Source organism: Psammomys obesus, unplaced genomic scaffold (assembly GCF_907164565.1).
Source record: "Psammomys obesus unplaced genomic scaffold, mPsaObe1.curated_primary_1811, whole genome shotgun sequence".
Taxonomy (NCBI): domain Eukaryota; kingdom Metazoa; phylum Chordata; class Mammalia; order Rodentia; family Muridae; genus Psammomys; species Psammomys obesus.
In genome coordinates, this window is record NW_026585504.1 from 5,542,761 (window position 1) to 5,562,719 (window position 19,959).

At 53.3% G+C, this 19,959-nt stretch overlaps 1 protein-coding gene across 5 annotated transcripts in view; it reads left to right on the forward strand.

The window, feature by feature from the left end:
• Positions 1-16,089, forward strand: part of Siglec1 (sialic acid binding Ig like lectin 1) — an 18,503-nt gene extending 2,414 nt beyond the window's left edge. For 3 of the 5 annotated variants that reach the window (XM_055610309.1, XM_055610231.1, XM_055610394.1), the window contains exons 5-23: positions 477-743; positions 971-1,225; positions 2,261-2,560; positions 3,229-3,486; positions 4,871-5,191; positions 5,543-5,800; positions 6,025-6,327; positions 8,001-8,261; positions 8,366-8,677; positions 9,073-9,324; positions 9,552-9,821; positions 9,911-10,162; positions 10,469-10,774; positions 11,292-11,552; positions 12,610-12,912; positions 13,149-13,251; positions 13,583-13,655; positions 14,817-14,947; positions 15,421-16,089. In XM_055610309.1, the coding sequence (XP_055466284.1) occupies positions 477-743; positions 971-1,225; positions 2,261-2,560; positions 3,229-3,486; positions 4,871-5,191; positions 5,543-5,800; positions 6,025-6,327; positions 8,001-8,261; positions 8,366-8,677; positions 9,073-9,324; positions 9,552-9,821; positions 9,911-10,162; positions 10,469-10,774; positions 11,292-11,552; positions 12,610-12,912; positions 13,149-13,251; positions 13,583-13,655; positions 14,817-14,947; positions 15,421-15,463 (4,529 nt within the window). In that variant the 3' untranslated portion in view covers positions 15,464-16,089. Of the gene's footprint in view, positions 1-476; positions 744-970; positions 1,226-2,260; positions 2,561-3,228; positions 3,487-4,870; positions 5,192-5,542; positions 5,801-6,024; positions 6,328-8,000; positions 8,262-8,365; positions 8,678-9,072; positions 9,325-9,551; positions 9,822-9,910; positions 10,163-10,468; positions 10,775-11,291; positions 11,553-12,609; positions 12,913-13,148; positions 13,252-13,582; positions 13,656-14,050; positions 14,490-14,816; positions 14,948-15,420 lie in introns of those variants that run through there. The other 2 variants (XM_055610482.1, XM_055610569.1) reach the window with 2 other exon arrangements.
• The last annotated feature ends 3,870 nt before the right edge of the window (positions 16,090-19,959 follow it).

Genomic DNA, 19,959 nt, shown 5'->3' on the forward strand with positions numbered 1-19,959 from the left:
CACACACACACACACACCTACACGCACTCATGCACGCACACAGTGGGGGGAGGATTCTTAATATTATTAGTGTCTTGCTTATAAACGGGTTAACTTTCCCAAGAGCTAATGTCTGCTGTCCTCAGCCCCCTGCCATGAGGTGACTAGTCCCTTTTCAATAGCCACTGCAAGCCACTGAGGCGAGTAGAGTGCTCATGACTCTATGTAACAACCTTACCCAGAACACGGACAGTGTTATAACACAGAAAGCCACCGATAGGCCATTGACAAACACATATTGCCATATGCCTGTCAAGTACCACATTCTCATAGCCTCGTTGTAAAAGGAGGGTGGTAGGAATATATGGGGGGGCAGGTGACACTGGGTTTGGGGGTTTTTCTAGGTGGTCTTCCTTAGAGCAGAGTTTAGAGGGGAAGTTTGCCAAACACCCTGCCATCCTCGTGCACCTTACCTGACATCCCGTCCTGCCTTGCAGACGCCCCCAAAGGCGTGGAGATCTTCCTCAGCTCCTCAGGAAGGAACATCCTCCCAGGGGATCTAGTCACACTCACCTGCCGGGTGAACAGCAGCTACCCCGACGTCAGTTCTGTGCAGTGGGCCAAGGATGGAGTGAGCCTCCCGGCTGACGGGCGTGTGCTGCAGCTCTCCTCAGCAACCTGGAATGATTCTGGGGTCTACACCTGTCAAGCGACGAATAACGTGGGCTCTCTGTTGTCGCCCCCGCTCAGCCTCCATGTCTTCAGTGAGTCCCGGATGAGGCTGAGGGGGGCCTGGGCCAGGACAGCACCAGAGGCTTGCACACCTCCTCACGGGGGCCTATCACGAGGGAAATGGCATGAAGAGCAGCAGATGACTCCAGGAGGCTCCTGCTACAAGGAGCAGGGGGCGGGGCGAGCGCAATATGGCGAGCGTGAAGCTGGCTGACTGTTTTCCAGACCGCTAAGGCTGTGTCCCATGCTGTTCTCGCAGTGGCCGAGGTCAAGATGAGCCCAGCGGGGCCCATATTGGAAAACGAGACCGTGACGCTGCTCTGCCACACCCCCAAGGAGGCACCCCAGGAGCTCCGCTACAGCTGGTACAAGAACAATGTTCTCCTGGAGGACGCCCACGCCCCCACTTTGCACCTGCGCGCGGTCACCAGGGCCGACACCGGCTTCTACGTCTGTGAGGTGCGGAACACCCAGGGCAGCGAGCGCTCCGGCCCAGTGAGCGTGGTGGTCAGACGTAAGTGGCCAGCGCGTGGAGCAGCAGCCACTACAAAGTGGGGCCAAGCGGGGGGGTGGAGTCCCCACAGGACAGTTGCGGTCTCTGGAACAGCAGCGTTCAGAGCCGTGGCCCAGATGGAGATGGCCCAAGCGGCCAGATGCGCTGGAATGCGTGCCCAGCTCTGCACCCTAACGAGGCTGGCCTTCCTAGGTTCCGTCTCCTACCTTAACCAGTGTTTTACTTAGAAGTAAGCTCAGACTTGTCTCGTTTGAACTGTTGACATCATGTTGCAGACACTGAATCCCATCTCTGTCGGTGCACATGGGCTGTGTTGCTTATTCCACACACATACAAGTGAACACACGCGCGTATACATATATATCATTACTCATTCCTTACACACGCACACGTGTTACTTACATGCCTTCCTATAGGTGCGTTTAGGATCATAATGGGGCTACATCACAGTGAGCTTTTCTCACACCTTTAACCCCAGCACTTAGGAAACAGAGACTGATGGATATCTGTGAGTTCTGGGCTAGCCAGGGCTATATAGTGAGATCCTCTGTCTCTGTCTCTCTCTCTCTCTCTCTCACACACACAGAAATTAAAGTTGAAAAGCATCTGCAACAGCCCAGGTACTGAATGCAAGAGTTTAGGTCAGTAAGCCTTGGACATACATGTGTCAGCCTTGCGTTAGCTACATTCGGGTCAAGCCAGCTAACACATGCCTACTTCACAACTGAGGACACAGCCTGTAATCTGGCATTGGGGAGGCTCAGGCAGAGGGATTGCTGGTTTGAGACCAGCCTGGTAACAAAGTGACAGCATAATTTGGGGTCCTGGCCTCCATTTTCAGTGTGGGCATGAGGGCTAGCCTCACTAACAGAGAGATTTGCCCCTCTAGAGGGTAGAGTATATTCAGCAAGTGCTCAGGAGGGTCTGAGATTGCCTTGTTCCGGGGTACGGTGGGGCAAAGGGAATGCCTAAGTTAGAGCAGAGGATCCAGAAAGTGACCTTTCTGAGGATGACAAGCCTCTGGTTCCCACACAGATCCACCCCTCACTCCAGACCTCACTTCCTTCTTGGAGACGCAGGCTGGATTCGTGGGTATCTTCCATTGCTCTGTGGCCAGTGAGCCCCTGGCTACGCTGGTGCTGTCACACGGAGGCCTCACCTTGGCCTCCAGCTCTGGAGAAAACGACTTCAACCCTCGATTCAGCATGTCCTCTGCCCCCAACTCCCTGCGCCTAGAGATCCGGGACTTGCAGCCAGCGGACAGCGGGGAATACACGTGTTCAGCCACCAACTCCCTTGGAAGCGCAACTTCCAGCCTGGACTTCCATGCTAACGGTAAAGTGGGCATGCGCTGCAGGGGCCACCAGTGAGGGAGTTCACAGAGGAGGCCTCCTTTCCCTAGCCACCCTAAGGACTCAACCGAGGAACCAAAGTCTGGCTAGGTCCCATGGAAGACCTGGGTTAGGCAGTCACTCCAACCTCAGGGATACCTGGAAGAGGAGGCAAAAGGGAAATGTAGTTGATCAAATGATTTCTCTCCCACATCTCTGACTCTGTACTTAGAGGGTCCCTTATAGGCACCCATTTATTTTTTGAGTTTTGGGGGCTGGGCCTTTGGTAAACATTAGATGTGGGAGAGCAGAGAAACAAGACCCTGCAGTCGCTGGTGCACACAGCCAGACTTTTGTTGTTGTGTTCCCACCGTGTCCGGTTTACGCAGTACTGGGGACCAAACCCTGGCCTTCCCCAATGGTACATGAGCACTCTACCAACTAGGCTATATCCCAGCCCACCAGCCAGGCTTTCCACTTAAGTCTGGCTTGATGTGACCTCAGCTTCAGTACAACTGAATTGGTGTTCAAGGCTAACTCCTCCTTGTCTGCCACAAAGCTCAAAGAGGCATGTGAAGAGAGGAGAAATCCAGAAGGCCTCCTGCAGCAGGAGGGCACAGAGGGCCGGGGCCCTCACAGCCTCCCAATGCCCGTTCTCTGTCCGTCCTCCAGTGGCCCGACTCCTCGTCAGCCCTTCAGCAGAGGTTGTGGAAGGGCAGGCCGTGACTCTGAGCTGCAAGAGTGGCCTGAGCCCAGCACCTGACACTCGCTTCTCCTGGTACCTGAACGGAGCTCTGATTCTCGAGGGATCCAGCAGCAGCCTCCTGCTTCCCGAGGCTTCCAGCACTGATGCTGGCTCATACTACTGTAGAGCGCAGGCTGGCCCCAACGCCAGTGCCCCCTCCCGGCCTACTGTCCTCACTGTGTTCTGTGAGTGGTCTTGGCTATTGGCCACTGCCCTGGGTGGGGTCATTCCACTGGGACCACCAGCCGCCCCCTTCTATATCCTCCTGACCCTGGGGTACACATCACAGAGGTCATAGGCCTTGCCACCATGGATCTAGGGTGGAAGTCGAGGGAATGAAGCGCGGTCCCCTTTATGTCCTGCCCTCTAGACCCAGCCTTTGCCCCTAAGCTGTATCATGGTTCTAGGCCCCAGCTTGTCCTCCCCCCAGATACCACACTTCAAAATGTGCATCGCAGGCTGACTAGCTCCTCTGTGTCCCCCGAGGGTGATACAACATATGAGCCCTAGGGGCTGATGCTACAAGGGTCACACTGGAGGGCCTCCCCTAGCAGGTGTGTTCAGGGCTCTTCTAATGCCTGCATGGGATTCTGTGGGAGCCAGGCTGCTAGCTCTCTTCTGACCATTTTTTGAGAGATCGATAGAAAGGAACCATTTTTTAAGCACAAGACCCTGGGCTCAATCCTAAAACCACTTGGTGACTCCTCTCAACTGGAGAGTGCTGTCCATCACGGCCATAGGATGGAGGCAGCTGGCCTGCAGTCAGGAGGCAGAGGTGGCTGAAAGCTGTTGCTCAGTTTGCTTTCTCCTTTTTTTTTTCTTTTGGTTTTTCCAGTCAGCGTTTCCCTGGCTGTCCTAGAACTCGCTCTGTACACCAGGCTGGCCTCAACCTACAGAAATCCACCTCTCTCTGCCTCTTGAGTGCTGGTTTTAAAGGCCTGCGCCACAGGCCTGGTTACTTTCTCCTTTTTAGTCAGTCTGGGACCCTGGCCCACAGAATGATGCCACCTTTAGGGAGGGTCATCCCGCCTCAATTAATCCAATCTAGAAACTTCACAGACATGCCCATGGGTTCACCTCCTAGACCACTCCAGATCCTTCAAGTTGCTAGCATTGACCGTCAAAACTGCCAAAACAACACCACTAGAGAGGCCATTTTAACTGTTAGCTAATATGCCAGGGTCTGGGTTGGGGAACAGATAAAGGTGGACAGAACTTTGAGGCATTGCTTAGTGACAGGAGTGTGGTAGATAGCAGTAGTCTTAGGGACCGCTCTGAAGGTGTTCTGCTTTAGAAGCAGATAGGACATTCAAAATGACTGATAGCCCATAGCTGACCCCGGCTGGAAAATGGCTCCCCTTCTGGGACACTCAGTTCAGCAGTAGGGCACAGTTTAGATTGAGGAGCATAGATGAATGCCAGTGTCGTCTGAGCGCCCTGTGCTGTGCCCACCCTACACAGTTGTTTGCAGCTGCTTGGTATGCTTCTTGGAGCCTAGACAAGCGGAAGTGGACCTGGGGCTCTAGCAATAGCCACGAGATGAGTGCCTAATGTTCTTGCTCCCCGTAGACCCCCCAAGAAAGCCCACATTCACTGCCAGACTGGATTTGGATGCCTCTGGAGCGGGGGCTGGACATCGTGGCCTCCTCTTGTGCCAGGTAGACAGCGATCCCCCAGCCCAGCTACGGCTTCTCCACAAAGGCCGTGTTGTGGCCACTTCTCTGCCGTCAAGTTGTGGGAGCTGCTCCCAGCACACAAAAGTCAGCAGAGCCTCCAACTCACTGCGTGTGGAGATCCAGGACCCAGTGTTAGAGGATGAGGGCGTGTACCTGTGTGAGGCTAGCAACACACTGGGCAACTCCTCTGCCTCAGCCATCTTCAATGCTAAGGGTAAGGAGCAGCGGTGGGGCCGAGGGAGCTGGGACCTGAGCTCAGACTACCCTTGCCTTGAGCAAATTGACCTTCGTGCATGATGGGAGGAGGCAGAGGGAGCCTCAGTGTTCCTCCCTCCACATGAAGGGAGAGGGACCATCCTCGGACTCCCAAGGCTCACCTCTGAGAAAGTAACAGGGCTACCCCGCCTTCCATCCCTTTCCCATGCACCCCTGTGCCCCCATGTCTTATTGGCTTTCTTCTGCATCCTGTTCTTTTCTGGAAACTGGATCCTGAGCTAGGGCGGGCTTAGAGTAAGGCTAAGCAGTGAGGCCTGTCTCCAATGAACCCCTGCTGCATATCCTCCAGCCACTGTCCTGGTTGTCTCACCATCGGACACACTGCGAGAGGGCGCAGAGGCCAACCTAACTTGCAACGTGAGCCAGGAAGTTGCCATCAGCCCTGCCAACTTCTCCTGGTTCCGGAATGGAGCGCCATGGACCCAGGGACCACTGGAGACTGTGAGGCTGCAGCCCGTGGCCAGGACTGATGCTGCCGTCTATGCCTGCCAACTCCTCACAGAGGATGGGGCTCAGCTCTCGGCTCCTGTGGTCCTAAGCGTGCTGTGTGAGTGATGGTTAAGGGCATCACAGCTTGGAGGGCAGAGGCTCGGGGTGTGTGTGTTAATGGGCAAGGAGGGCCATGGGGTTGGGGTTGGGGTCTGGGGAGATAAGTGCCAGCCTGATGGCCAGCAGGGCCTATGGAGTGTATATAAGGGGAGGGGACACTGTGTGACAGCTAGAGATTGGCTAGAGCAGCCTGGGTAGCTATCCCTGCTCTGGTTCTTGCAGATGCCCCAGATCCTCCAAAGCTGTCAGCCCTCCTGGATGTGGCTCAGGGCCACATGGTTGTGTTCATCTGCACCGTGGACAGCTACCCCAAGGCTCAACTGTCTCTATTCCGTGGGGAGCACCTCCTGGCCACCAGCTTGAAACCCCAGCGTCCATCCCATGGCAGAGTCCAGGCCAAGGCCACAGCCAACTCCCTGCAGCTAGAGGTCCGAGAACTAGGCCTTGAGGACTCTGGAAACTACCGCTGCGAAGCTACAAATGCTCTCGGATCAGCCAACAGTTCGCTCTTCTTCCAGGTCAGAGGTAAGGATCAGCCCTCTCACGCCAGGGTGGACCCTGAGACCTAGAACTGCTCCGGTCAGACACTGTGCGCGGTGATTTCCACTCGAACGCTTTGGTCGGGGTGTGGTCTGCAGCCTCCACAAGGTCTCCCTGCTTCCACCCTTCCCACCTGTGCGAACTGCAGTGACCCCAGCAAGAAGAGGCCAGCAAGCAGGTGGCTAGTTTCAGCTGGAGCCTACCCTCCTCCCTTTCTTCCTGTTCTTTTGAGAGAGGGATTTCCCCAGATTTACTACGTACCCAGGCCAGCCTCAGAGTCCTGCCGCAGCCAACCTTAGGGCTAAGGTTACAGATGTGAGCTACCATGCCCAGCTGGCTGGAGGATTTCCTAACACAATTTATTTTGTAATACAATTTTGTTCCATTCAAACACTCATATAAAAGCAAGTGATGCATATTATACAAGTATATATACATATTCTTACAAATAATATATTCATCTTCCTTATATGTGCATAGATATACACATAAATGCATATATATATATATATATATATATATATATATATATATATATATATAAATATTCTCTATAGAAAGTCTCCCAGAACAAGCAACCATGGTGGCATACACCTGTAAGCCAAGCATTCTGGGAGGCAGAGGCAGGAAGATAGCAAGTTCAAAGTCAAAACAAAACAAATCAGAAATCTATCTAGGCAAATACACCAGAAAAAACGGAAAGATAATATCCATAAGGCAAGGGCCAAAGAGACACACATACTTCCCTCATAATGTGAAGCAGTAACAATCTGGGGACATTTACTTTGGTCCTGTCTTTTCTCCTTCGTTACCTCCATTTCTTAGGCAGATGGATTGAGTCAGAGTCTGGGAACACCTCGAGGGAGCATGGATAGCAGCCCTGTTGGCCATGAACTAGTTTAGTTCTGGTCCTGGCTCCTGTCACTGCTCTAGCTGTCTCTCTTCCTCACCGCCTGACCCCTGATTCCTCTGAGCCCACTCCCTACTCTCTGGGATGTCGTGGCCTACATCCTGGGTGCAGGGCTTGGCACAGAAGGCTGGGAAAAAACAACTTGTCAACTCTCCCTTCAAGCCCTCAGCTACTGACAGAGTCCCGGTGTATAGTCAGCTCAGCGGCCCTCAGCATGAGCTAGCCTCCTGTGGCGGTGCTTCCGTGGTCAAACCATCAGTTCTTAGGGCTAACACATGTAGGCGCTGTGCCTGGTGCTGCTTGTAGCGCACATAAGCTCCATTCTGCTGAAACTCACCTGCAGCAGACAAAGGCCTGACTGAACAAATCCAAACTTCAGGTGTTGCAAACTGTTAATCCCAGCACTCAAGAGGCTGAAGCAAGAGAACCTCATAAATGCAAGGCCAGCCCGGGCTACAGAGTGAGTTCTAAGCCAGCCAGGTGCCACAAACATTCTGTCTTAGAAAATCAAACCAACAGACCGAGCAACCAAACAGGAAACCCGTAATCCAGGTGGTAAGAAGCAAGGGCCAAGACAAGGCAGATTCAGGCCAGAAAGGAGCAGGAAAGAAAAAGGCGTGGAACCGAGGGAGCCCTGGGCAGCTGTAGGCACGGGACTGGAGCCCTTCACTCATCTGGAGACACAAACAGTACCAGACAATGGGGGGGGATGGTGGCATGCCCTCATATGCCCTGTTTCTCCCTGTAGGAGCCTGGGTCCAGGTTTCACCATCACCTGAGCTCCAGGAGGGCCAGGCTGTGGTCCTGAGCTGCCACGTGCCCGCAGGGGTCCCGGAGGGGACCTCATACCGCTGGTATCAGGATGGCCGCCCCCTCCAGGAAGCAACCTCATCCACACTCCACATTGCAGCCATAAGTCTGAGGCAAGCTGGTGCCTACCATTGCCAAGCTCAGGCTCCAGACACAGCTACTGCCAGCCTGGCTGCCCCCATCAGCCTCCATGTATTCTGTAAGGGAGTTTCTCACCCGTGTGGGAGGAGGGAGGTGTTCCACAACGGAGCCTTGTATGAGGGATGCCTCAGCCACACCCTGACCACTCGTCATCTGATGCAGACACCCCACGCCACGCCACACTGAGCGCCCTGCTGAGCACAGACCCTGAGCGAGTCGGCCTCCTGGTGTGCAAGGTACGCAGTGACCCGCCAGCTCAGCTGCGGCTCTTTCACCGGGATCACCTTGTGGCCTCTACCCTCCAAAGCCCGGAGGAACTGGCAAGCAGCGATCCCCGGCTGCGGGTGACCGTGAGCGCCAATGAGTTACGCCTGGAGATCCGCTCCACAGGGCTGGAGGATGGCGGCACCTATACCTGTGAGGCCACCAACACACTGGGCCAGACCTCTGCTACCGCTGACTTCGATGCCCAGGGTCAGTGAGGAGGAGAAGAGGAGACAAGGAAGCTTCTAGAAGCCCAGGAGCATAAGCACAAGGCCCCAACCCCATGCTAATTAGGGATGAGGGTTCAAGACTCGGGTGGCATGAAAGGCCTTGTTCAAAAACTGGGTGCCTGGTGCATAAAGCTAACCAGAAAAGGGAGGCCTTTTCACCCATTTACCCTTAGCCGGGGCCAGAGAGGGGCTCAGGACTGGGCTCTGGGGTACTCTGCTCGGGACCCCCAGGTTCAACCTATGAACTTTAGCTAGAGTGTTCCTGGGGGAGCCTGGGGTGTGCCGGTAGCAGAGCTGGCTGGCCCTCGTAGAGACAGGGCTTGTTTCACACAGCTGCAAGACCCTCACTTGTGACCCCTCCCCTCCCCTCCCCAGCTGTGCGTGTGACAGCGTGGCCCAATGCCACGGTGCAGGAGGGGCAGCAGGTGAACCTGACCTGTGTGGTATGGAGCACCCACCAGGCCTCGCTCCGCTACACATGGTACAAGGGCGGGCAACAGCTCCTCGGTGCCAGTTCCATCTTCCTGCCCAATGTTACCGTTATGGACGCCACCTCCTACCGATGTGGTGTGGGGCTCCCTGGCCAAGCACCCCACCTCTCCAGACCTGTCACCCTGGATGTCCTCTGTGAGTCTGGCTGGGTGTGGGCAGTGGTGGAGAGAGTGACAGAAACCCACAGGGATCAGGGCTGTACGCAGCCTAAGAACGGAACAACTAGGCAGCTGTGGTGAGAGCTGGGGAAACGGAGACAGGTCCCTTCTAGGCAGAGGACCAGCGTCCCTGACAGGACATGGGGCACTCTCTTGCTGCTTGCAAACCGGCCTTCTCTGTGTATGCCTCCTGGACCTCTGCAGATGCTCCCCGAAGCCTGCGGCTGACCTACCTCCTGGAGACCCAGGGCAGGCAGCTGGCCCTAGTACTGTGTTCTGTGGATAGTCGGCCACCAGCCCAGCTAACTCTCAGCCACGGTGGCCGCCTCCTAGCCTCCTCGACTGAAACTTCTGTCCCCAACACCCTGCACCTAGAGCTTCGGGACCCAAGGCCTAGAGATGAGGGACTCTATAGCTGCTCCGCCCACAGCCCACTGGGCAAGGCCGACACATCCCTGGAGCTTCGGCTGGAAGGTGAAGTGGAGCCAGGCCAAGGTTGCAGGAGCAGGAACTGCCTGTCACGTCCAGCTGGGCCCAGCTGACCCTAGATTTTTTTGGTTCAGGTGTACGGGTGAGGATGAATCCGTCTGCTTCTGTGCCTGAGGGGAAGCCTGTCACGGTGACCTGTGAGGACACTGCTGCCCTCTCGCCCGCCCTCTATGCCTGGTTTCACAACGGCCACTGGCTTCAGGAGGGGCCGGCTTCCTCCCTCCAGTTCCTGGCGACCACACGGGCTCACGCTGGCGCGTACTTTTGCCAGGTGCATGACAGTCAGGGCACACGCAGCTCCAGACCGGCCACCCTGCAAATCCTCTGTGAGCAGGGGTCCTTAGCTGTGGCTTTGTGGGATGAGGGTGGCAGAGGGTGCTGCCAGGAACTGGTTAGGGTGGACATGGCACTATGGAGGGGCTAGAAATGAGTGCTTGGGGAAACGAGGGCATTAGTGACCAAGATGGAGACATTATGGCCCTAGAAACCCTGCCTGAAGGACTCTGTCCGCAGACTCTTTCGGGAAGGGGCCGTTTGTCTGGAACCTTCAGCTTCACTGACATTGGGCAGGTGTGCAGGTGGGCCGTGCACGCCTCAGCAGGGCTCCTGTCTGTGCCCTGCCCTACCTCTAGATGCCCCTCGGGATGCCGTCCTGTCTTCCTTTCGAGACTCGAGGACCAGGCTCTTGGGCGTGATACAGTGCACGGTGGACAGCGAACCACCCGCTGAGCTGGTCCTATCCCACAATGGCAAGACGCTAGCTGCCAGCCACGGACCTCACAGCTCCGCATCAGGGATAGGCGGCATCCAGGTATCCCGAAATGCTCTGCGGCTACAGGTGCAGGATGTGACTGTAGGCGGTGGCAGCGACTATGTTTGCACAGCCACGAACGCACTCGGTTCCATCAGTACCACCCAGACGCTCCTGAGGGAGACCGGTGAGTGGAGAGGGGTGAGGGGGTGCTTTGGGGCTGGATGCCATGTGGGGGGCTGCTGTCCTGAAGGAATATGAAATAGTCCTTCCCTGAAGAACCTAATCTGCTTGAGGAGGCATGGCTCTCAGTGAAGGGGTTGCACTAGGCTCAGGGGACAACCCAGCCCTACCAGTGGAGTGGGGGAAGGTATTACTGCTTTATAGCAGGAGTGGGAGGAGACATATTGGACCCCACATACTCTTCACTGGGGAAGCCTGGGGTGGGAGCAAGACAGAGCCCCTGCCCCTGGGAAACCCAGTCTGAGGGCAAGATGCAGCCTCATGTTTCAGATGACCTTCTCTGACTCTGGAGGCACAGCCCTGTCTGTCATGGGAACCTCAGGACACAGAAGCAATCCTGCTGTTTTCATGTGGTCTGAGGAGAGACCCAGTCCCAGCTCGGAGGGTCTTGAGCCCCAGACAGATGGAGATCGCACCACAATGCTCACATCCCTGACCATGTACCCATCCTTGTACTGCAGATGTACACGTGCTGGCTGAGCCAGGTTTGGACGTGCCAGAGGGCACAGCCCTGAACCTAAGCTGCCACCTCCCTGGTGGCTCTAAGCCCATGGGCAACTCTACCTTCACGTGGTTCTGGAATCGCCACCCACTACACGCAGCTCCTGGGCCCACACTCTCCTTTCCCCAGGTGGCCCGGGCTCAGGCTGGGCTGTATCACTGCAGGGCTGAGCTCCGCACTGGCTCCGCCACCTCTGCTCCGGTCATGCTCCGTGTTCTCTGTGAGTATGACCCCACCTCTGCTCCATCTCTCCACATCCCACTGGTCTATATCACATCTTTTCCTCTGCACGGAGCAAGGGCTTCATGGGTAAGCATCTTAGTTAGAATACTGGCATTCCCACTGGCTGACTGTACGTGGCTGTGTATCTTATGCTCTCGTCCTCCATCTTTGAAATGAAGGATACAGCCCTCCTATCCTCTTGGGATGAATACAGAAGATAAAGCAGACTGAGTGCCTGGTGCACAGGCGGCCATTGTTAGCCTCAGTTTCCCCACTCCACTCTTCCGTGCCCAAGCTCTGGCAATCAGTTACTGCTTGGTAACAAGTTACCCCAAATTCACAATTCTATGGGTTAGAAGTTTGGGCAGGGCTCATCTGGGAAGTTCTTCTGGCTGCAGCCGTTCAGTGGTTCCTCTGAGACTGAACAGTCTAGGATGGCCTCACCTGCTGGCTGCAGATGGGCCATATAGGGCCAGCAGGCTAGCCTGGGTTTTCCATGTTTGTTCCAGGAAGCAGAAGGTAAGCGGCAAGGCCTCTTGAGATCCAGTTTCAAAGTCCAACAATGCCTCTTTTAAAATGTGTATGGACACGCTGCGTGCGTGCGTGTGTGTGCGTGTGTGTGTGTGTGTGTGTGTGTGTGTGTGTGTGTGTGCGCTGTGTGTGCTGTGTGTGCTATGTGTGGGCTTGTACTTGTTTGTGTATGAGGATAAAAGTCACTGTCTTTATTACTCTGTACCGTATCTTTTGAGGCAGGGTCTCTCACTGAACCAATTCAGCAAGATTGGCTGTCCACAGAGCTCCAGGGATCCTCCTGTCCCTGCTCCCCAGTGCTAGTGTTACAGCTTTAACCTGAGTGCTGGGATCAAACTCAGACCATCCTGTGTTTATGCAGCAGCCACTTTACTGACTGAGGCTTTTCCTCATCCTCCATAATGTCACTCTCGCCTCAGGAGTGAGGAAATGGGCTCCACTGTTTCTCGGAAGTACATGGAAGTCACGGCAGAGGGAGGGCTTTGTGGCACACTCATACAGCCAGTCATTCTTCCTCCTCACAGATCCTCCCACGATACCCACTCTGACGGTGTTTGTGGAGCCTCAGGGTGGCCTCCGGGGCATCCTTGACTGTCGAGTGGACAGTGAGCCCCCAGCAAGCCTCACCCTCCACCTGGGCAGTCAACTAGTAGCCTCCAACCAACCCCAGGGTGCTCCTGCCCAGCCGAACCTCCGCATCTCCTCCTCCCCCAATGCCCTGAGACTGGACACGGAGGAGCTTGGACCCAGCAATCAGGGGGAGTACGTGTGCACTGCCTCCAATGCCCTGGGCTCCGCCTCCGCCTCGGCCTACTTTGGGACTGGAGGTGAGGGTAATGGCTGTACCGGAAGCACTCTGTCCTAAGGCTGCCTGCCCGGAGCCCTGCTGCCACCAGACAGCTTGACTGTCTAGTCCAAATAGATGGCTTGGGCTTCCTTGCACAGGGCCTTGGAGATGAAGTGAAAAGTTAAAATCAGTTCTATGTTGGTTGGCTCACCTTGGGAGGGGGTGTTGGAGGCCTGAAGCCCAGCTAGCTCTTTCAGCTTCGCCTTCACATTGCAGCCCTGCACCAGCTCCAGCTGTTCCAGCAGCTTCTCTGGGTCTTGGGAGTTCTTGCTGGCTTCCTGTGCCTGCTTCTGGGCCTGGGGGCCTGGCACACCTGGAGGTGAGTTCAGAGCTGTGTGGGGTACTGGGCTGCTTTGCTCTGCTCATCCTATTTTCTCCTTTGTCCCCCAAACCCTTTGAGGAAAATTCTCCCCACCGGAGCTCACAGGCTTCAAGTTTCCTACCCTATCCTCTCCAAATTTAGGGATTTCCCCCTTTTGAATCAGCTGTACAGTTTGTCTTGCTGTAGCTTTCCTCTGCTCATATGCACTTATGCTGAAGAAAGAGCTGAGGAGGGGGAAACAAGCATGGTGCCCACACATGCTCTCCTGCTCCTCACAGCCAGCAGGGGTGGGAGGCGGCTCTCACTGAGTCCGCACTTGCTCTTGCAGAAAGAAGCATTCTAATAAGCTGAATGTGAACGAGAACTCAACAGAGATGGTCACTCAGAAAGACACTATCCAGGTATGCACTCAGCACGTGTGAGAGCACGTAGGTGTACCGGGGCTCATCTGGCATCTGGACAGCGTTTCCCTTATAGGACAACACTGGGACCAGGGGTGGCTGGGAAAGGGGTATGGGAGCCCAGATCTCCTTGGAGAACAGGGGGAGCAATTCTGACTAAGGGCTCAGAGAAGTTATCCGTTTGCTGGGTGCATGACTCGGTGATGCAGGGAGCTGTATCAAGACGCATTCTCTGATCCCACTCCTTCCATTTTGAAATCTCTCTTCATCAAATCTGAGCCCACCTGTCACGTAGGCAGGAGTGAAAGGTCCCTTTCCCTCCCCTAACATGTTCCTCTTCTGCAGACGGCCCTTTCCTAGGACCATAGGTCAGTGTAGGATCTTCTGTGATCCAGGTTTTCTTTAGCTCTTGATGCAGCCACACATGGAACCTCACCTCGAATCACATCCCCGAGCTGATGGATGACTTACCTGCCTTCAGGAGGGGGTGGTGGCCGCTGTGTGACAACTCAGGTGCTGTGAGCAAGGTCCCACCTACCTCTGTACAGGCAGCATGAAGGTGGCTGCCTTTCCTGACCTGCCTTCCAAGCCTCTTGCTCCTAAGAAGGACGGATGGAGAGATGTGAGACGGAAGTTAACAGCTGCCTCCAGGGCTCTGGGACAGCCATGTTGCCCACTTCTCTTTGTGTGACTTTCCTCTGTGTCCCTTTGCCTCTTTCCCTTCAAAGCCCACCTTGGACTTCTTTCCTGATAGGTTAGAACAGCATGTGGTTCCTCACGGACTTGCTAGGACACTCTGTGCCGTACAGAGGCCAAATACAGACTTTAGCATGACAGGCTTTTATTTTTCTCTTCTGAAAACTGGTCTGGTTATGCTATGGTGGTTTCAGAATCCTCACTTGCTTTTCTCCATTCCCCAAGTGTTGCCTTTGATTAGGAAGTTCGGGTGACTGTAGTCCATGGTCCCTGCGGTGAGAAGGAAGAGCGCAGGGAAGGTCCACTCATTCCCGTGGTCCACAGAGCTGGAACATGCAGTTGCTCCTTTCCTCACTCACCATTAGCTACGAATAGGTCATATAAACACACCATGCTGCAAGAGAGACTGGGAAACATACTTTTTGTTCTGAGTCTTGACTACATTTGGAACCTCTATTTCTGAAGGATCCTGTTGTGGACTCGGCCCTAGGACTTTTGACGTTGAAGAAGAGCGGCATTATCCAGCTAGGCTCTGACTCAGTGTCCTGGGCCATTCTGATTTTGAGTTTCCTGAAAGGAGGAGTACTCCTTACATGGTGAGACCGAGGAGCCAAGGTTTGGTGGTCCCTAAGTATCTTAGTTACTGTTCTTTTGCTGTGAAGAGACACAAGACAATTCTTATAAAAGAAAACATTTAGCTCGGAGCTTGCTTACAGTGTTAGAGGGTCAGGATCAGCATGGTGGGAGGCAGACAGCTGTGGAACTGAAGCCGTAGCTGAGAGAGTTATATCTGGATCAACAGGCAGCAGGAAGGGAAGGAGGGAAGGAGAGAGAGACACCCTGTCATAGTCTTTTGAAACCTCAAAGCTCACCCCCAAAGACATGCCATCTCCAACAAGGCCATTCCTCCTAATCTTTCCCCCAAAGTTCACCAACCAGAGACAAAGCCTTCACACATAAGGGCCAGTCTCATCCAAACCATCACACCAGGCAGGGTAAGGGCATGTCAGGCAGACATCCTTGTACAGGATGAAGAAGTAACTCAGCGCATTCCCTCTTACCCCTACAGCTGCACCAGCTCTTTCAAGACCAAGGGGCAGACAGGGTGTTAGCAGCACCCTTGTCCCTGCTCTGGGCACATGACAATGTGTGCACGTCACGCAAAGTGAACAAGTACACATTCCGTGGGCTCCCGAGCTCCAGTGCCTGTTAACACAATTGAGCATCACCAAGAGGGAGCGAAGCGTTCCTGAGAGGTCAGGGATGGAGGGGAACCGGGTCTACAGTGGCTGGAGACTCCCGCTGTAGCCTGGCAGTAGATGGTAAAAGGAACAAAGGGCCAGGGGCTGAGAGCCTGAAGAAGTCGGAGGAGCTAGAAGGTCCGGAATAAATTGGGAAAGGGAAAACTGTGGAGCCGAGGCTCTGCTCTTGCTTGTTCTAGGCTTACTTTCTTCCTTCTCTTCCCTTCCCTTCTTCTGCCTTCCTTCTGTCCTTTCTTCCTTTTCTTTTCTTCCTTTCTTTTTTCTTTCCTCTCTCCCTCCCTCCCTTTCTTCCTTCCCACCCCAATTCCCAGACAAGGTCCCATGTAGCTCAAACTGACTTCAGTCTCATTATGTATCTGAAAATGGATGACCTTAAACTTCTGATCTTCCTCAGGCCCCATTTTCTTTTGTGCCTGAATGCCATACTTTCTCTGGGATCTTTCCAGCATATTCCTCCAATAAACCTCCATTCCAGGATACAACTGGAGTCAATTTTCTTCTTTGCAACCAAAATATCTAAAGCTCAGATCCAGAGAATTCCAATATTGAATTCTAGTGTCTCTGACACCATCTGTGGGCACGTGGCCAGGCAGCATGAATCACGTGGTGCTTGCCTCATACCGTCTGCTGGAGTCATCTGTGTCCCTTCCTGCTTACCCATGAGGACCAGCACAGGTCTTGCATGTGGTAGGTGACACTTGTTTCTTGTTTTTGTTGAGTAGAAATGCAGAAAACCAGCTGTACCGGAGGTGAGACAGGGGCAGGGAGAGAGCAAACCAGTGGAGCAAGACGCTCCCTGATGATAGGGAGCAAAAGCCACACCCAAGGGGTGGTGGCTGCTGAGGGTTTGGGGACATGTGACTTGGGAGTCCTTGTCATGCCCTTTCAAGGAGGGATGTTGGAGTGTGCTCGAGGGTCTCATGGGGTCGATCCCCAGTGGTCCGAAGCCCCTTAGACTTCTGAAGTAAATCTCTAACTCAAGCACAACTTATATGCATGGTAAATACGTCAGCGCAATGGCTTTTCCAAAAGGGAGCACATCCATGTAATCCATATGAGATCAAGAAAGAGAAATGTCAGCGTCCCAGAGCAACCGACTCCCAATCTCCTCCCCCTAGCTTGATTTCTAATGCCATAGATTTGATTTTCCCTGTGGTTAAGCTTTATAAAAATGGCATCATACTACTTTAAACACGAGAACGCTGTGAAACGATTTGCCTGTGTCTATTACGGGTAAACTATTCTTCCCTCGACTCTGACAGTTTATTCTTGGGCACTTACTCAGAAAAAATGAAGGCTTATGTCGCCCAGAGATTTGTACTAGAATGTTCATAACAGGGTTACCCATCATAGCCAGAAACGGAAAACGGTAAATGCACAACAGCGGCTGGATGGCTAAGCGGACTGTACCTTGTCCACACAGCGATGAGTGGCTGGGCCTGCTGGTGAGTTCTCAGATGGTCAGTGGCAGGAGGGTCTGACAGCCAGGCCCACGGCTGCATGTGGTTGTTACTTTCCATCTGCACTGTTGTACCAAAGCATCTGACAAAAACAACTCCAGGAGGGAATGATTTATTTCGACTCACGCTGAGGAGGCACAGCCTCACCTTGGTGGGGAAGGTGTCTCCAGCTGTGGGGGCAGGAACGGGGTCGGGGGGTGGAGATGGCTACATTGTGTCAGCGAGGAAGCAGAGAGAGACCAGTGATGGTGGATTTGGTTTCTACCTTTCCTCTTCCTATCCACGCCAGGGCGCCAGACCATCAGGTACTGCTGCCCCTTTTGGGGATAAGCCTCAGTTAAAACTCTCAGGAAGCATCCTCACTGACATGCCCTAGGTGATTCTAAACCCAAACAAGTTCACAGTGACCACCAAGGACAGGCAGAGTCAGGCAATGGGAATGAAGTCAACACAGTGGCCAGTGATGGGCAAAGGGATTGGCAGGGACCACAGTAAGGCTTCATCATATGGGTTAAATGAGCATGTTCACTTGTGAAAATCTGGTGAACGGCTTGCTTTTCTGAATGTATATGTTGAAAAGAAAGTTTATTATTTTTTTTTTAAAACCTGCCACCTTACCTGGGTCTTGGGTTGTGTATCTGTGGTGCTAGCCTCTCTAGGCTGAGGTGGGAGGACCCCATGAGTCCAGGAGGCTAAGGTCAGCCTGAGCAACACAGAAAAAGCTCATCTTTTAAAAACAGAGGAAACTGAACATGGAGGGGCCGGACTTCAATCCCAGCACTCGGGAAGCAGAGTAATCTTTTTTTTTTAAATCTTTTTGTAACAGTCTCAGGTCCAGACCCCACGGTAACCCATGGGATCTGAACTTCTTTTATGAAAAGAGGTGATCATAGTGATACAGTTGAAAACTACTCATCAACAAAATAATGAGCTAAAGGCATAGGTAATAGGCAGGGTAAAACTCACAAATTGGGAAAATGCAACCCATGCTCCAGACAAGGGCTAATCTCCTTTAAACATAAAGGTCCTTCAAACTGTTAACAGAAGGAGGACCTCACGAGGAAAATGGGCTACAGATATGAATTGGTATGTTATTATATTTAAAAACTGTATCTAAAACAGCTTATATAAGAAATCAGTAGCAGTGGCTTCCTGTGGGAAATGAGGATCAAAAGGATGGAGACTGAAGAAAAAAGAAGACTTCACTAAGCATTTTATACTTTTGTGTTTGTTTTGTTGTTGTTTCCTTGTTTGTTTGGTAGGTCGGTTTTTGGAGACAGGTTTGTGTAGCTCTGTCTGTCCTAGATTCACTCTGTAGACCAGGCTGGCCTTGAACTCAGAGATCCACCTGCCTCTTACTCCCAAGTGCTGGGATTAAAGGTGTTTGCCACCACTGCCCTGGTTGTTTGGTTTTTGACACTGGGTCTGGTTGTGTAGCGCAAGCTGCCTCCAGAGTGCTGGAAATACAGGCATGAATGTGGTACAGTGGCACAAAAGCTATGGGAGCAATCACAATCTGATTGGATTTAAAGCCCACCCCATAAGACAGACTCTATGCCTGGAGCTGCTCTGGTGTCCAGAGACTAGGAGACTAGATAGGCCATGGGCCCAGTGGAAAACCAAATACTACTGTCATACTAATGGAACATAGCAATAAGATTACTCCTAATGACATTCTGCTTTGTTCGTAGATGAGTGCCTTGCCCAGCCATCATTAGAGAAGCTTCCTCATGAAGTAAATAGGGACAAATACAGAGACCCACAACTGGACAGTGTTCGTATGAACTCAAATAGACTGTGGCAGCACGAGCTAGGCCTGCACAGATCAGGCCAGTGGGGCCCACCTGGACCAAGACAGGACACTCAAGATTGCCAGCCTGGGGAATATAGGAAGAGATCTCATGGAGATCGAGGGAGGGGAAGGGGAGGAGGGGGAGGAGGAGGAGGAGGAGAAGGCACTAAACACAAGCCCGGCAGTGGCGAATGATTCTAATCCCAGCACTTAGGAGGCAGAGGCAGGTGGATCTCTGAGGTCGAGGCCAGCCTGGTCTACAGAGTGAGTTCCAGGATAGCCAGGGTTACACAGAGAAACCCTGTCTCAAAAAAAACTACTAACAGTCTCATCTTACCTTTCTGTGTGTGTGTGTGTGTGTGTGTTGGGTGGGGTTCTACAGTCACCTGTACGTGCATGTGTGGCTGACTTTGGGTATCTTCCTGTGTCACTCCCCATCAGTTTTTTTGTTTGTTTGTTTTGTTTTTGAGATAGGGTCTCTTGCTGAACCTGGAGCTTGACAATTTGCCTGCCTCTGTCTGGTCCAGCACTTGGCTTTCTGGCTTTTTGTAGTTGCTGGAGACCTGAACTCAGGATTGCACAGCAGGCACTTTACTCATTAAGCCCATCTCCCCGGCCCATTGCCATGTGTCTCTCCCCCACCCCCTACCCTCCATCCCCCCACCCCACCACCACCCCCTGTGCCCAGTCTCCAGTTCCAGTGCAGGTTGATCTCACTTTTCATATAGGGCTTTGAACTTGTCCTCTGCCTCCGCCGGCTGGGATCACAGGTGTGTGCTGCCACAACCATGAGGGTTGAAGTCAGGGCACAAGTGTGTATTAACTGAGGCAGGCTCTCTCTCTCTCTCTCTCTCTCTCTCTCTCTCTCTCTCTTCCTCCTCTCACCCCTTTCCATTCCCTCCATCTTCCATGAGCCCTCATTGCCCCAGGCTGACGGTCTTGAGTGGCCTGTCTTGACCCAGGTGGGCCGCTGGCCTGATCTGTCATACTGTTTGATGTTTGAATCATATAAATGCAGTTTTCTCTGTCGTTGAAACTTTTACATCCCAAACTCTCACAACCAAATTATTAACCAGCTCATTTCTAAGTTAAGT